This window comes from Cucurbita pepo, chromosome 2 (assembly GCF_057944985.1).
Source record: "Cucurbita pepo subsp. pepo isolate OVF chromosome 2, ASM5794498v1, whole genome shotgun sequence".
In the NCBI taxonomy this organism is placed as follows: Eukaryota; Viridiplantae; Streptophyta; class Magnoliopsida; order Cucurbitales; family Cucurbitaceae; genus Cucurbita; species Cucurbita pepo.
In genome coordinates, this window is record NC_141799.1 from 12,214,148 (window position 1) to 12,231,258 (window position 17,111).

The following is a 17,111-nucleotide window of genomic DNA, read 5'->3' on the forward strand; positions in this document are numbered from 1 at the left end:
TACAACAAACACAACCCTTTCAATTATCTTCGACCGTTTATATGTCTCTACAATAACATGATATTATCCATTTCGAAGATAAGCTCTGGAGCGTTTTTTGATATCTTTTCATATAAAATAAAATTTTAAACCTGTCGGGACCTAAAGCTCGGGTGAGATTTGTCCTATTCAATTTTTTAAAAAAAAAAAATTAATTATGCTAAATATTAATTAAATTATTATGAAATGATTGAAAAAATTTAAGGAGAAAATAAAAATAGGAAGAGGATAAAAGAGTGGTTGGGATATTATTGTAAAATAAAAGGAGGGAAAAGGACAAAGAGGTAATTAGGTGAAGGAGAGAAGGCCCGGCCCAACCCACTAAGGATGTCTGGAAGCCCACGATTGGACAACTCACGGCCCACTATTCCCCCAACACGTAGGGCCCACACGTGTCATCGTTAAATTATATATAAAAAAAATATCTTAAAAAATAATTATTACCATTTTGATATGCTGTAAAAAATTTTAAACCAAGATGAAAAAATGGTCGGGTAATTCCCCCACAAAAAATCTCTTTCCCCAATCCCAACGAAAATAATTAGTGACGGGGACGGAGATGGAAACAGGGTTATTCACGCCCGTCTCGTGGACATCTCTAATTATAATATTGAACAGAAAAATTATAATTGAACGATGATAAAAAACGACGCGACGGTTACTCGAAAGAAACATCGAAGTAATTTCATAGCCATTCAGTTTGAATACTACATGAAAAACATAAGTCAGATGAAGGAACGGGGAGATTCTCGAGCGAGGAAAAGGATCCAATGACTTCAAAAAGAATTAAACGAGAAGTCGTATAAGGTGAGAATCTAATATACGATGACCTGAAACGAGTAATTGGAGAAAGTATTATTACAATTATACCCTCCAATTTGTATTATGCAGTACAAAATCTGTGTTGTCCCTACCTATCTCTCTAAATCCTTAAACTAATTCTTGGCTATTAAATAATTAATTAAAATTAAGAAATGAAATTAATTAATTAATTAATTAATTAATTAATAGAGAAATGGGGGAGATGATGGGGGAGTGATTCGGTCCGGCATGGATCCGCATGTGTAATCATCTTCCCCAACCTTCTCTTACTAATCCCTAATTTAATCATCATTTTATTCTTAACTCAAACTTCCACCTTTTTCCCTTTTCCCTTTTTTCTTTTCCCTTTCTTAATTAATTATACATTTATCATATTTAATTACTTAATTAATCCCGTGCTCGTGGGTTCACTTCATCTGGGTCGGTTGTCACACATTTTAGATGTTGAGAATTATTGGGAGTGAGTCCCACCCGAGTTAGTTCAGTGGAAGATCTTGGGTTTATAAATGAGGAATACTATCTCCATTGGTTTGAGACCTTTTTAAAGTCACGAGAACTTATATTCAAAGTGGACAATATCATACCATTATGGAGAGTCGTGATTCCTAACATGGTATCAGAGTTATGCCCTAAACAAAACTCGACAACCCCAACCCTAATTGTTTGGATTGTAAACAACCCTTTGGAATAATTGACCTACCTCAACTCAGTTATGAACCCAATAGGTTCAATGGATTCATACTTAGTTATGGACCTAATGGGTTCAATGGGTTCTGTTCATGGCTTCGAAGGTGTAGTCAAAAGATAAGATTCAACCTAATTGTTTAGATTTAAACAAAACTCGACTTCAAATAACTCAACTCCGACCCTAATTGTTTGGATTGTAAACAACCCTTTGGAATAATTGACCTACCTCAACTCAGTTATGGACCCAATGGGTTCGGTGGGTTCATACTCAATTATGGATCTAATGGGTTCGGTGGGTTCTGTTCATGGCCTCGAAGGTGTAGTCAAAAGATAAGATTCAATCTAATTGTTTAGATCTAAACAAAACTCGACTCAAATAACTCAACCCCGACCCTAATTGTTTGGATTGTAAACAACCCTTTGGAATAATTGACCTACCTCAACTTAGTGATGGACCTAATGGGTTAAGTGGGTTCGGTTCATTTCATCAATCAATTCAACTCATAAAGTTTTCACGTTAGCTGACTTGGATTAAGTTGATCAGATTATTCTTGAGCTCATCAGTTCTAACGTCGTTCACGTGTTTTGATTCTTTGTTGGTGGGCCGAGTAGGTTCGTGATGATCAATCTAAGAGAGGGTTAAGTGATAGAAAGTGATTCACGGTAGGGTTTAGGTTATATAAAGAAAAGGCTTCTATCCTCTTTAAGGGATTGGTCCCATTTTCTTCTTTCTTTCTTCCGGCAGCCACCGAACCCACAGGACACTTTGCTTCCATAAGATTCTTTTTTTCATTCATGTTCTAATGGCTAACCACCGCTCGGGATAAGAAAAAAAAAAACGAAGATTTCACATACTACTTTTTGATCGAAAAATCAATCTAATAGCTTTCGCTCGGGTCAGACTCCGGTTACCCGAAAGTGTTCGAGGTTCATTCATTGAGCTGCTGATATGGGCCTGTTTTCACAAGCTCCTCCACCCAGTCTTTCTTCGTTATAAGGATTGGAGCTTTGACCATGCAATGTTTAAATCATTGCAGCTTTTGGATGTTTTAATAAAAATCAAACTTCACCATCATTTGTTTTTTTTTTTTTTTTTTTTTTTTTTGAGTTTGAATGCTAGGTTCCTGAGTTTGAACTTTTTTTCATTGGATAACCCTAAACTCGAAAATAGAGTTCACAATCTAACTGTATCCTTATTTTATGATGGAGATTGATAATATCTGATTGTCGTAACTGACGTTAGTGAGTCGTTGTAGCTCATGAATGTTCGATGTTTGTAGGTATGTTCATATGACCCGTATAATCTAACTTATGGGTTAGGTTGGTTTTCTTTTTTTTATTTGGGCTCGGTTAAAATTTTGAAAAATTAAAAATTTGTGTCGGTTCATGGGTTGACGTTTTTTTTTTAATCATACCCTACTTTTAAGATTATTAAAAAAAATTAATAATATTTGACGTTTGTAACCAATGTTAGTGATCCATTGTGACTTGTAAATATAGATTTTAATTACTAATGTAACATGGACGGTAGATAAGTATGATTTTTTTTTTATATAAAAAAAAAAAAGAACAACCCGACAACCCTGAACCCGACCCAACTTGAAAATAGAGGGTATGATTGGGTTGAGTTGAGTTGTTAACTCTATTCGAATTGCTCACTTGAAATTTCGGGTTGATCGGAAGGATTTCCCCAACTCAACTCATGCACACCCGTGACCGAACCAACACGAAATTTTTGGTTACGACCCAACCTAACGGGTGGTGGTTCGTAATAGAATTTTTTATTATTTTTTTAAAAAAAGAAAAAGGGGAAGAAATTAGGGGAATGGATGCAGAGAAAGTTTAGGGGGAAAAGGCAAAGGAGGGAAGAAGGGAGCATCTTCCACAAGGAATTATGATTTCATTCACTATCATGTCCTTTGGAACATGACTTTACATCTTCACTCTCACCTTTATAAAAGCTGTTTCTTTCCCACACAATTAATTAAATCCCATTCACACAGAACCCTTCTGTGCCATTGCCAGCCACTGAACCCTCCAAGGGCATTTCAGTCAAACCATTATTATTATTATTATTATTATTTTGGATTTACAAGCCAAAATAACCCGATCTTTAACCGTCCAAGCCCACTGTTACTCGATATTGTCCTTTTTTATGTCTGCTAAGTCTCTGGGTTTCCACACTTTTGTAAGGAATGCTTCGTTCTCATTTATAACCAATGTGGGATCTCACAATCCACCCCTTCCTAACGGCTAGGATCCACTGAATGATTCTAATACTGTTTGTAACCGTCCAAGCCCACTGTTAACGGATATTGTTCTCTTTGGGCTAAAACGCGTCTACTGAGTAAAAAAACGAGTCTACTAGGAAAAGGTTTTCACACTCAGAAATGTTTCATTACCCTCAAGTGGGATCTCACAGTCCACCCTTTTTGGGGGCTAGTTGCTTGCACACCATCATGTGACTGTCTGTAATATCATTTGTAATAGCCCAAACCCACCACTAGATATTGTTCTCTTTGGGTCTTCCCTTTCGTGCTTCCTCTGCTGGGGAGAGGTTTCCAATTACGTTCACAACTCCAACCAACATAGGATTTCACACGATAAAAAACTAAAAATTTAAACAAATAACACGAACATCCAAACTAATACTAATATTTCACAATTGGGTTTAAAATTCGTCTCAACCCAACTCAACTCAATTCATGATCATGTACGACCGATGGATGGGTGTATGTATTATGATCATGCACGACCATCATTTTACACCCATGTAATTAATTTTCAGTTTTTGTTTGTTTGTGGGTATGTCTTTCCCTGATGGAGCCCATAGCTGCCTGTGGGATCAAATTAAAAACCCTTCACAATATCATCCCCTAAAGATGAGGATTGAAAATAGATATTTATAAACCCAAAGCTAATACCACACCCCTTCTAAGCTGCTACTCACTGCACTCCCCCATGATAGCCAGCGCCACCACTTCATCCGACCCTTTTTCTTCCTTGGAAAATGGCACCAAGAGAAAGCGAAGGCCTGCAGGGACACCAGGTACTACTCATTCTTAACCTCTTCTAATGCTTCTTATGGTTCCATGAATTAACTCTCAAGGGGCTTGAATTATTGTGGCTAGATCCGGACGCAGAGGTTGTGTCTCTGTCGCCCAAGACGTTGCTCGAATCGGACCGATACGTGTGCGAGATCTGCAACCAGGGGTTCCAGCGGGACCAGAACCTCCAGATGCATAGGCGCCGCCATAAGGTGCCATGGAAGCTGTTGAAGAGGGAGAGTCCTGTTGTGAGGAAGAGGGTTTTTGTTTGTCCTGAGCCTACCTGCCTGCACCATGACCCTTGTCATGCGCTTGGTGACCTTGTTGGTATCAAGAAGCACTTCCGACGGAAGCATAGCAACCATAAGCAATGGGTTTGTCAAAAATGCTCCAAGGGCTATGCTGTTCAGTCTGATTATAAAGCCCATCTCAAAACTTGTGGCACTCGTGGCCACTCTTGTGATTGCGGCCGCGTTTTCTCTAGGTAATTACGATATTGTCTACTTTGACTCGAAGTTTTCGTGACCCTGAACGTTATTCGTTCGGTTTTTTTGCAATTTTTTTCTTCCCTCTATGTAAATGGCTCGTTATTGGTTCTGGGTCGGTCGCATCTTCACTATCCAAAGTAAGAATGAGTCGAAGAACATAGCCTTGATGAGTGGTAATCAACCCCACTTTCATCCTGTTACGATATTGTCTACTTTGAGAGATAGTTTTTTTGCAATTTTTTTCATCCCTCTATGTAAATGGCTCGATATTGATTTCGGGTCAATAGCATCTTCACTGTTCAAGGTAAGAATGAGTCGAAGAACACCGTGCACCACTAATGAATGGTGAGGTCCCATACTGAGTATCATATATGGTATTTTCTCGTAGCTGATCCGTTCATAAGTTTTTTTTCAATTCATCTTTTTGGGAATTGCTGATGATGAAAATAAGTTCATAGAAGCTCGAGATCTAATAAAATTTTCACCAATTTCTTGAGATTCGTATGATTCTGACTGGAATTAAATTTTTACTATAAAAAAAAAAAATTAACATGATATTCCTTACTTATATATCTATGATTTTTTTTCGGGTTTTAACGTGCATTTACATATATGAATTGGTGTTGATTTATATTATATAGGGTGGAGAGCTTTATAGAGCACCAAGATGCTTGCAATATGGGACATCTCCAGCAGCAATCCCAAACCCTCCAGCCGGCTGCATGTTTGTCCCAAACGGCATCGAGTCCAAGCCCATCCAGCGACACCAACATCAGCAGCGCACCCAATTGGGCAGCTCTCATAGCGCCACCCATTTCAAAGCCTCCGGACGCCAACAATAATGGCTCACCACACGATCACAATCTAGACCTCAAACTCTCAACTGGGTCGAATTTGAATTCGAATTCGAATCCGAATCCGAGTCTTGTAGAGGGAAACAAAGGCTGTTCTTCAATCAAACTCCAGCTCTCGATTGGATCGTGCGAGTTCATGGACGGTGCAAGAGATGTTAGAGACGAAGCCGGGCAGACACTAAGAGTTGCAATGGCGGAGAAGGCGTACGCGGAGGAAGCTAGACAGCAAGCCAAGCGGCAAGTAGAAATAGCGGAGCAAGAATTCGCAAATGCCAAAAGAATGAGACAACAAGCACAAGCGGAGCTCGATAAAGCTATAACGCTTAAACAAACTGCAATCAAACGGGTCAATTCAACTATTCTTGAAATCACTTGTCAAGCTTGCCAGAAGCAATTTCAAGCGAAAACAACAACAACTACAACAACAACAGCTGCATCGACTACTACTACAACAACGGCATCGTGCCGATCGTGACAAGTCCTCCAAGGCATAGAACAAGCATTTTTGGGAAGTGGGTTTTGGGTTAATTGAGAAAAAAGTTGAAGAATTTGTTGAGAATAATGAGAGAGGGTTTTGGGATTTAGTGTTTGGAGGATATGAGAGTACAGTTTGAGCATTTAAGAATGGGACTGACCAAGAATTTATAGCTGAATATCATTAGATGGTGAAAAGAAGAGAGAGAATAATGGGTAGCAGCAGCAAGGCCAGCGGCAGGGGCAGCGGTAGCGGCATGTTTTTCAGTGCCACTGTGGTAGAAGGATGGCATAATCAGCCCTCACTCGTCACTCTCAACGCTCAGCTGCTACCAGACACCATTCATAATCAATACTTCATTTCTCTCTCTCTCTCTCTAACTCACATATGAATCAGCGCCCTTCTCTTCCCTTCTTCTAAATTCAATAACCCTAATTTTTATTTTTATCATTCAATTCCCTTTCTTTCATTCTTTTGAAGAAATGGGGTGTTGTTCTTTAACTATCATTTGAGTGGAAATTCGTTAACGTACAGATTACTTAAAATTATCTCTTTTTAGCATACACGTTTTAAAACTTTGAGAGAAAGCTCAAAATGAATGACAATATCTGCTAGTAATAGAGTTGAGTTGTTACAAATGGTAATAGAGTTAGACGTGGAGCGATGTGCTAGCGAGAAGGCTGAACCCTAATGGGGTGGATACGAGGTGGTGTACCAGCAAGGACGTGAGACCCTGAAGGGAGTGGATTGGGGGGTCCCACATCGATTGAAGAAGGGAACAAGTGTCAGTGAGAACGCTAGGCCCTAAAGGGGATGGATGGTGAGATCTCATATCGATTGGAGAAGGGAACAAGTGTCAATGAGGACACTAGGCCCTAAAGGGTGTGGATTGTGAGATCTCATATCGATTGGAGAAGAGAACGAAACATTCTCTATAAGGGTGTGGAAACCTATAACGACCCAGATCCACCGTTACCAGATATTGTCCTCTTTGGGCTTCTCCTTTCGGGCTTCCCCTCGAGGCTTTAAAACGCGTCTGCTAGGGGAAGATTTCAACAACCTTATAAATAGTGGTTTGTTCTCCTCCCCAGCCGATGTGGGTCATCACAAAATCTCTCCCTAACAGGCGCGAGAAAAAAACACAAATTATGATGCTTGTTACGTCCTTAGTATACAAAAATGACATTCAAAATATTTAAACATAGACTTTTTGTTTATCATTCTAACAAGGTTTACTTGAGTCGCATAACGTGATATTAGACTTTTTGTTTATCATTCTAACAAGGTTTACTTGTGTCTGATGAGAGTAGAAATTGGTTAGAATATTAAATGAAAAATAGAAAAAAATGAAAATAATTTACACAAAACATCCGAACAAAGATTCCTTTTCTATTTCCTAAATTACTTTGTCTTTTTCGATGTCATTTATGTTATTGTTTAGTCTTTTCATCTTACTTTTTAAAATTTATTTTACTTTGTTTGAAATAAATAAATAAATAAATAAATAATTATATTTATGCAGAAAAAGGATGAAACTTTATCAACTTTGACAAAAGTTCTCTAACCCAGAGGAGCTTTTTGCAACTATAATTACTCGCAGAAAACCCCGTGACCTTTTCATCAATTTTCACAATTTAAATAATTATATTATATTTGGTCAAACTTTTGGTCAACCCTGGGTCCCCCTCTTCAATCCTCACTTTAATTAAAACACTAATATTTATTTATTTGGATTTTTATATTTGTTGGGCCGCTCAGTTCGTTCTTAATGGGCTGGGCTGGGTCTGTCGGCTTGGCCCAATAGTCTGGAGATGTCTTGCTCAATGTGGCCCACTTGCCTTAACCGATATTTATATTTATTATATATTTTTTTTTAATATTTATACCTAAAATATTAATTGTTTGGTGTCGGCAAAAAAAGAAAAAAATATAATAATAATAATAATAGTGTGGCCATGTAAGAGGCTTTAAACATGTGGGGTAAGTTTTGATGAATTGTGACCGGTTGGATTGAACCGAAATTTGGTTTATTTTTACCTACACAATTACCCAGATCCACCGGTGGCAGATATTGTCCTCTTTGAGCTTTCCCTCGAAACTTTAAAACGCGTCTGTTAGGGGAAGGTTTCCACACCCTTATAGTGTTTTGTCCTGTTTTGTTCTCCTCCCCAATTAAGGCGGGACATCACAATCCACTCTCCTCGAGGTCTAGTGTCATCGCTGGCACTCCTTCCTTTCTTCAATCGTGTCTACCCCCTTTGGGAACAGCGAGAAGGCGGGCACATTGATCTGTTTTGTTCTCCTCCCCGACCAATGTGGGAACATCACAATCCACCCCCTTTCAGGGCCCAGTGTCCTCACTGACACTCATTCCTTTCTCCAATCGTGTCTACCCCCCTTCGAGGAACACCGAAAGACTGACACATTATCCGGTGTCTAGCTCTGATACATATATTTTATAACGACCCATATTCACTACTAGCAAATATTGTCCTCTTTGGGCTTTCCCTTTCATGCTTCCGCTCAAGCCTTTAAAATGCATTGGGAAGGTTTCCACACTCTGTGTTTTGTTCTCCTCCCCAACCAAGGAACATCACATGTTTATTTTATTTTTATTTAATTTAATTATTTTTTATTATTTATTCCCTCGTTACGTTTAAAAATAATTTTTATTTCTTTGAAAATATCTTTTAAAAATATACCATGAAATTGATTGCAAATTTTAATTAAATATTTCAAGATAAATAAATTAATGTTTTATGACTAATATTTTACATTTATTAATTTTTTTTAATAAATAACTCGAACCACCTTAACCTGAGTTTATTATTTAATAGAGTTATTTAGATTGAAAATTTTACCACCAAAATAATTGGTGAGACAAATATAAATATTTTTTTTATATAAATATAAGGTTGAATTAATAAAAATATCACAAAAGTCAATCCATGTCCTTAAATTTTGGATACGAACTCCAAAAACATATTTAAACTTAAAGTTCAAAAATACATTTTTACCACGGTTAAAAAAAATACTCATTAACTTTTAAAAATAATGTTCAAAATAAATATAATTTATGAGGTGGTGACTCGAGAATATTAATGTTATTTTTAAAAGATTAAAGGTATTTTTAAAATAAAGTATTATCGATTTTTTTTTTTTTTTTAAATTTAAGGATTTTTTTTAGGTATTTTTATTATTTCGTTACGCCCATATCCTTCGTTAAAGATCACAAATATCTTACACAAAACTTGAGCTTAATTACGGTTTACCCAAATTTCGAGAGAGAGAGAAATCAGAGACGAACAGGGACGAAATACGGATGAAAAGGGGTTAGTAGGAGCAATTGGCAAGAGACGTTTTGATTCTTGGTTCAAGTGGAAGAACATTTTTGATTTTTGGTTCAAGTGGAAGAACGTGACGCCAGGACTATGAAGGTGGAATTCTCAATGTAGGTACATTTGCTATACTCAAGAATTTGTTCATTTTCAATTCGTTCAGTTGGTAATGGTTAGCACTCACAAGCACAGTTGATTGATCGAGGCTTTTCTTCTTCTTCTTCTTCTTCTTCTTTTTGCAAAGGTTTCGATACAATATGTTATCTATCTCAAAGTTTATGCGGTGAGACTATGGAGTGGCTCTTGGCAATTGTTGCAGCAATCGTATGGAGAATAAGGGTTCGCTTTCTCATAGCCGTTCCGAGAACAACGGTTCTGGTAATTGTAATGGAGTACAGAGTTTGAAGCGGAGAAAGGTAAATAACTCGTACAGAACTTGCGCGCGCGCGCGCTCATATAATAGTTTTCAAAATTTCTAGAAGTTAAGGATGTTTGATGCTTGTTTACTACAAACTCAGATAATCGAGCAGAAAAAAGTCACCGATCAACTCATTGAGGTCGCTTGCGCCCAGAAAGACCATCTTTCACCCTTTCCGTCATTGCGCCACTACAATCGCGGCGGTATGCATACTATCATGCTGAATCATAAACATCCCAGAACCATCTAAATTTAGTATTGACAAGTTTATTTGTTGTTTGGTTAAAAGAAAAATGAAAAGAAAGGGGAAAACACCTCATTGTTATGATTGGCCGGACAAAACACCGTGCTCATAATTTACGAGGGCAAACTTCCCTCATTGGATATTTTCATGTCTAGAAAATGCACTTTTCAAAGAATTACAAATCACAGTCCTGCATTGAAAAATACTCTTTAGCAACGATATAGTTTGTGAAATTTAGAAACCACACATTTCTTTAACGAAATCAACACATGGATTATTACATGTGTATGCGGCTACATGAAAACTAATTGATTGAAGGGTATGATTGGACAACTTACAGAGCAGAAGATGTTTTTTAAAGTTCCCAAAATATAGAGGTAAGAATGAAAAAAGAAAATAGTAAAACCACAAGTGTGTACTTTATGATTTTCCGTCCTTTTTATGCATTGGTCTGTCCAGTAGGTCAAATTACGTAGGTTCACTATGATATCAAACTTACATGGTTAGTTTGCACTCAGGGTTTGGATATTCAGAAACAATACTTAAAAATATCCTATGGATTTCTGTCTTGTATAAATTCTAGGACCCTACTGGCTTTCAGAAGTTTAATCGCAAGCCTATACTCTACGACGTTTTGGACAGATTGAGCATATGCACTGGTTTCCTTGATTTTGAATATTATGAGTTAAGATTTCAGATTATGTCACCAGGCACATACATTTTCTTTCCTAAGTTCACTGGGAGTGTGAGCTTGTCGCTTAGTTTGAATGGTTTGCATAAGTAGAACTATCTTTACGTAGTCTGTTCTGTTTGGGCTATTCTTTTGATTTCCTTGCAACTATTGTCCTGACACATTTGTTGGTTGTATAGACATATGTGCACATAATGGGATGCCTACTTTTCTTTCATTTCTAGGTCTATCTTTGTACCTGCAATCAGGCCGTGGCAATAAACTTTCTTGTTCTGTTAAGAAATACATTCAAAATCTCCTCAAGGTAAACTGACTGTCATTTCTTACGTATATATGCAATCATTGTAATTTAGTGAAATGTTTTTAGCACTTCTTATTAATTCTTGGGCTGAAGGATTGTTCACTTTATTTTCAAAGATCAATATGGAGGGGCCATATGGATCACAATGGCCAACTGAAGAGAAGGTGAAGCACAGGGAAATGGTTTCAACACAAGCACGTTATATATTTGTGCACGAGGCTTCACATGCTAATGCCAATGGAAAGCCTTCAAAATCAGATGGAGAGAAGACAAGTACAACTCTAAATAAGAAGGATCCCATGGTTGCATTTGTACACTTCCGATTTATTATAGAAGAAATGATACCTGTGCTATATGTGTATGAGCTGCAGATTGAGCCTCGTTTCCAAGGAAGAGGATTGGGGACTTTCTTAATGGAATTAATTGAGCTTATTGCTTGCAAGGTTCCCGTTTCTGCCTTTTCTTTGCCTCCTTGTGTTCACAAACATAGATACATCGAAAAAAAATATGGTTTTGAACTAATCTTGAAACTCCAATGAACTTACACAGCATTTTTGTTGTACATTAATTTAACTATTCTCACCATATTGTTCTTAAATCTTCTGCCGAGCATTCTCTCTAGGATGTTTTTTTTAAATCAATTCATTCCTCTAATTTGGATGTTAATTTTTGTAGAACTGCATGGGTGCGGTGGTTTTCACCGTTCAAAAAGCAAACTTCAAAGCTTTGAATTTCTACCGAAACAGGCTGCGGTAAAATGTCTTGCTCAAATTCATTGGTGGTGCTTTTGTGTTGAACTGTTTGAATATAACAATTTACGAGGACCATTCCATTTTAGTTTCAGCTGAATTACGGTGGTGCTTTTGTGTTGAACTTTTTGAATACAACAATTTACAAGGACCAATACATTTTAATTTCAGCTGAATTTATTTTCTCCCTTATAATATGAGTTGGACTCTTTTATTATAATTATTTGGGGTGGGGTTCCTAGCTTCGTTCACTATAGGTTTGAGATTTGTACCAACACTTTTTTTTTTTATTAGCGAAGGTAAAGTGACTAATATTACTAGGGGTGTACGGTGTCCCATGAAAAGAACTTGTTCTTCTGGAAAATTTGGCTTGGCAGATAGAATTGTTTAGAGGATTGGGCTCGGTATTGCAATTTGACCAAATATAAATACAGACATTTCGTGAAAAGGTCCTAATTACAATTTGAGCACCTGCTTATTAGCTATTTTACCAGTAATTAGTATTATTTTTGCTTGTATGAAAATTTACATTAGTCGACGACTCTCTTTCTATCTTCAGTGCTAATGTCTGTCCAGGTCTCCCCCTTTCTAAATCTCTCTTCTTGCCCTTGGCTTTGTCTCTTGCTTCGATCTCAATTGCTATCATCAAACTTATCTAGTAATAAAAAGCAACAACAAATTGACCGATTATTTGGCTCCTGTGTGTATATGTTTTAACAAGTTTTCTCACCTGTCCTATTCTCCGCTGGAGATTGATGTTCAAGGAAGTGGCAATGTGCCATTCATTTAACTGCCAGGAGACTATAACTTCTTTTAATGTGAGAAAATGATAAATAAAAGCCTAGTAAGAAAAAATAATATTAACTCCTTGTTTCGTTTTAAAAGACCACATAGGTTGTTTCATATCATCCTTAATGAAACAAAAGAATCATGGTTCCACTGTAGACCCCATCCTCGATCATTTACATTATTTTTATTCTCAATGAGCTTGTTGGACCTGGAGATGTGTTTGATTGACATTTTATGAAGATGAAATGGTACATTAAATAAAAACTTTGATCATAATGGAAAAGGCCCTTGTAATGAAATCTATAGTTTATGCCAACTTAATAGGACATCAAAAGCACTTCTTGGGTTTTGATGCTGAAATGATTAGAATTGTTTGTTTTCCGTATTATTGATTGGACTGAAATGACTAATATTTGTCTTTCATATTTTCTTTTACAGATATACCATTTCATCTATTTCACCCTCACGTGCTAATTCATTGGTATACTATGCATCGAACTACCATGAGATTACAATGCATGCCGTGTTATTTGAAAGCAATATTCTGAAATTAGTTGCTTTTATTATTCCCAGATGGCAATTGATGCAAGCTATGAAATTCTCTGCAAAGCATTTAATGAAGAAGCTAAAGCTGTTTTGGAGGTATGATTCTATTCTATGTGGCCTGTAATTCACCTAAATTCTGTCACGTAAAGGGTCACATAATATGTGTCCACAACTGAATTTCTTGGGCTTCAGGATCTGTTCTTACTGTTCAAAGCATAGTGGCATCTTTTATAACCAAAATACATGATATAAGTATTGCTTCTAGAACGGCATGATGGCTGGATAGAAGTTATTAAAAGGGTATCGCAGTAATAAATATGGTAGTGTCATTAGATGGACTCTTATTGTGGTAATTTTGGTGGCTGAAGTGTCGAATGGTTAAGTAGATCAGACGTTTAGGATTTCAGTTCATCTAAACCAATGTCCACTTACCTCTTTCTCTCCCTCTCACTCTCAGGGGGATATGAACACTGGTGCAATGGGAGTGAGCTTGTGAAGACGATCAAGCGAAAAATCTTAATTGTTTTGTTAAACTAGGAAGAAAGTGACACGAAACGTTCAACAAGAATGTGTCTTTATTGTTTGTTGAGAAATTAAACAATAGGAGAAGCTTGTGATTCCTCCTTTTCAGTTCTAAAATCTGTTAGACTCTGCTACGAAAATAGCCCAAACAGTTCGGTGATGAGATAACTTGGACTCTCTACTGTGTTGGATTTGCTTCAGCCCCTTCCCAAACCAAATTATTTGATCCAACTTACAAAGAGCAAACTTATTCATCTAACATGTTAAATTGGTAAAAGTGGTATGAAAAGCCTAGTAAGGCATGTGTAACATAAGTATCAGGGGGGTGCGTGTGATGTTTTTCGGTCATACTCAATGTAGTAGTCAGTTTAATTGGGACTGTACTTGTAGGAAGGTGCAAACTCTATTTCTTCTTCATGCCAACCTTCTAAAATATGTCCTTCCTTGAACTCTGCCTTTAGCTTTTCATTTCTTTGATAGAAAATTTTCCTTAAACTAGCTTAGTATATTTATCAATTAATTTTTTTCAATCTAGAATATACTATTGATTTCCATCTGTGCCTTTTTTGAAGTTTTATGTAATTGGTAGTATATCCATTTGCTGTGTTGTAACTTGTAACAATGATAGATATGCAAGTACGTACAATGCTTGATCATTTTGCAGCAGAACGTTCCACTTCCCTTTGTTGACAAGAGATTGTGTAGTGGAACCAGTCTAATAAGTAATGTAATTGAAGTGCCCAATCCAAATCACCCGCTGCATTCAAATGGTTACTGGATCATTTGCGAACCAATGAATTAAAGCATGATATTAGTTATGTACTCGTTATGCTAAAGTTTTGAAGAAGCCCCTTTCGTTGCATGCAGTGCCAAGGCATGGTGTTTCATGATTCTCTGCTTTTCTTTTAATGCACTAGCCCATGTAAATTAATCGCATATCATTATTTCTCTTCGTGGGAAATAGCTACACTACCTTACTTTCCAAACAACCCATGATGCCACGCACACACAAGAAACACTTAGGGGCGCATACCAAACCACTGGAATAGGCCTTCTTGGCATGCCTTTTGATGAAGTTTTGTTTGTTGTTTTGTTGCTAACACAGGGGCCAGCAATCTCTCGTTCAGAGTTGTTCTAATTACAGAATTCCACCTCCCTGAATCCTTCTTGTTATCATCAATTAGGACGTTTCAAGCATTCAGAGGTACAATCTCTTGAAATCTATAACCTACTGTTACTTGAGCTCTTGTTGCCTTCTGTTATGTTAGTTTTATTTTCAGTCTAATAACATACTGCCAGTCTTCTTGTAAACATTCTACTGCTTTGGTTTCTTCAGTTGAATAATATGTCTCTCTGACATTTGGTATCATCATCTTGGGCATCCCGCCCTTTCAGTTGTTAAACAAGTAGTTAAACATTGAAACTCCAATTTGCCTACTAACGCCGTTTCTTTTTGTAATGCTTGTGCCATAGGCAAACACTGCTTACTTTCTTTCTCCTTCTGTTACCTCATATGCTGCACCTTTAAAATCGATTGTAGCTAATTTGTGGGTGGACCTTCTTACAATTTATCTAGACATGGCTTCCACTGTAACATTAGCTTTGTTAATGATTTTTCTGGATACACTTGGATTTATGTTCGTCAAACAAAATCTGAAGCTTCCCAACCTTTCATAAATTTTAAGTTGTTTGTTGAAAAAACAGTTAGACACACCAATCTTGAGTCTTCAAATTGGTGTTGAAGCTGAGTGTAAACCGTTGGTTCATTTTCTTCACATGGCTTTGCTGATGCGAATTGGGCTATAATCCTGTGATATTGGTTTATTTAAGCACTTAAGGTAGCTTTATTCTTTGGCGAAGTGGTGCAATTTTGCATTGCTCTCTCTTATTTTGTGTGGTTTGTTCTAAGTTAATTTAGAAGTTAACATTGTTTATAGCTTTATTATCCTTGTTTACTAGTTTTCACCTCCAATCTAGTATTTTCATCAAGGGTTGTCTTATCCTTTATTTTGATTTTTTTAAGGTGGATAGCAAAATATTATGGGATTGCTACAGCAAAGCTGTAGCATCTTGAGCTGGAGAAAATAGCATAAAAATGGCATGGACTCAGTGGCAACTCATTTAGAACAGAAAATGAAAAGAAAAAGAATGGAATCTGAAAAAAAGGAGGAGAAGCCGATTTGAGAGGAAGACGAAGAACAAAGAATTGGTGCAGAAGAAGAAGTGAAAGCTGAAACACAACTTTGCTGCAACATTTAGTACCTCAAAACCTTCCTTTCTTCTATGATTAGATTTCACTTTAGCTTGTAGTTTTTTTTAGAGTTCTAATTGTTAGCTTTGATTCTCTGTGTTTAAGGTCTAATTTTAGAGTTGGGATTTATGAAACTCTGATGTTCTGTTGAAGCTCTTTTGAATGAATCGTAGAGATTTTGAATGAATTGAAGCAAACTTCATGACTGTGGAACACAACTTTTAGTTTGAAATTGATTCGTTCTACTCTAACTTGTTCAATGTATTTTCTACTTTCGAAAAGAATGTTCGAATAGAGTTTGAGAAGCACCAGAGAAATTCGGTTCGACGAAAAGTGGAAAGATTCTTGGATCCTTGCTATCTTAAAAACATAGCTTAGTCTAGCTTAGTCGAGGGTTTCTAATACTTCGGATATGACTCATAGTTGTAAATGATTTAATTCAAATCATTAATATAAAAACCCCATTTTGTATAAAAACATAGAGTAAAAGTATTAACAATGAACTACAAAATATTTTATCTTTCTTTACAATTTTGTCCATTAATAAAAAATAATATTGTGTCGATTTAAACTTTTATTGTTCATAATTGTCCTTTAATTTGCCGAATAACTTTTGTAACGGATTCAATAAAATCTATTATTATGTAGACTTTACCAAATAATAAACTACATGATGAAAATAATTCTGTTAAGAGTTGATTTCCAGATTTAAAAAATAAATAAAATTAAGAATATTATTGAAATTTTTAAAACTTTAAGGATAAAAATAAATTAGTATTTATTTATTTAGTATACGTGTGTATATATATATATATATTTATTTATGATTTTTTTTAGGAGGAAGTTCAAA

General features: G+C 36.4%; 2 protein-coding genes across 6 annotated transcripts; both read left to right on the forward strand.

The window, feature by feature from the left end:
* The first annotated feature begins 4,418 nt into the window (after positions 1–4,418).
* LOC111787658 (protein indeterminate-domain 16) lies at positions 4,419–6,957 on the forward strand. The gene is made up of 3 exons (XM_023667676.2): positions 4,419–4,597; positions 4,680–5,079; positions 5,725–6,957. Exons 1-3 carry the CDS (start codon positions 4,510–4,512, stop codon positions 6,410–6,412), a joined length of 1,176 nt encoding a protein of 391 aa, XP_023523444.2. The 5' UTR covers positions 4,419–4,509; the 3' UTR covers positions 6,413–6,957.
* Positions 6,958–9,656: 2,699 nt separating this feature from the next.
* LOC111788947 (Acyl-CoA N-acyltransferases (NAT) superfamily protein) lies at positions 9,657–16,448 on the forward strand. Of its 5 annotated transcripts, none has more exons than XM_087121658.1 (11): positions 9,657–9,867; positions 9,995–10,166; positions 10,269–10,371; positions 11,328–11,407; positions 11,521–11,847; positions 12,080–12,156; positions 13,381–13,423; positions 13,516–13,584; positions 14,675–14,884; positions 15,116–15,214; positions 16,034–16,448. In XM_087121658.1, the coding sequence occupies exons 2-9, from the start codon at positions 10,077–10,079 to the stop codon at positions 14,810–14,812; spliced, it is 927 nt and encodes a 308-aa protein (XP_086977784.1). In that variant the 5' UTR covers positions 9,657–9,867; positions 9,995–10,076; the 3' UTR covers positions 14,813–14,884; positions 15,116–15,214; positions 16,034–16,448. The 5 variants fall into 5 exon arrangements, with proteins under 5 accessions (XP_086977784.1, XP_086977785.1, XP_023525307.2 ...); XM_087121659.1 differs by having other exon boundaries at positions 14,678–14,884; XM_023669539.2 differs by having other exon boundaries at positions 9,657–9,863.
* Positions 16,449–17,111: the final 663 nt, after the last annotated feature.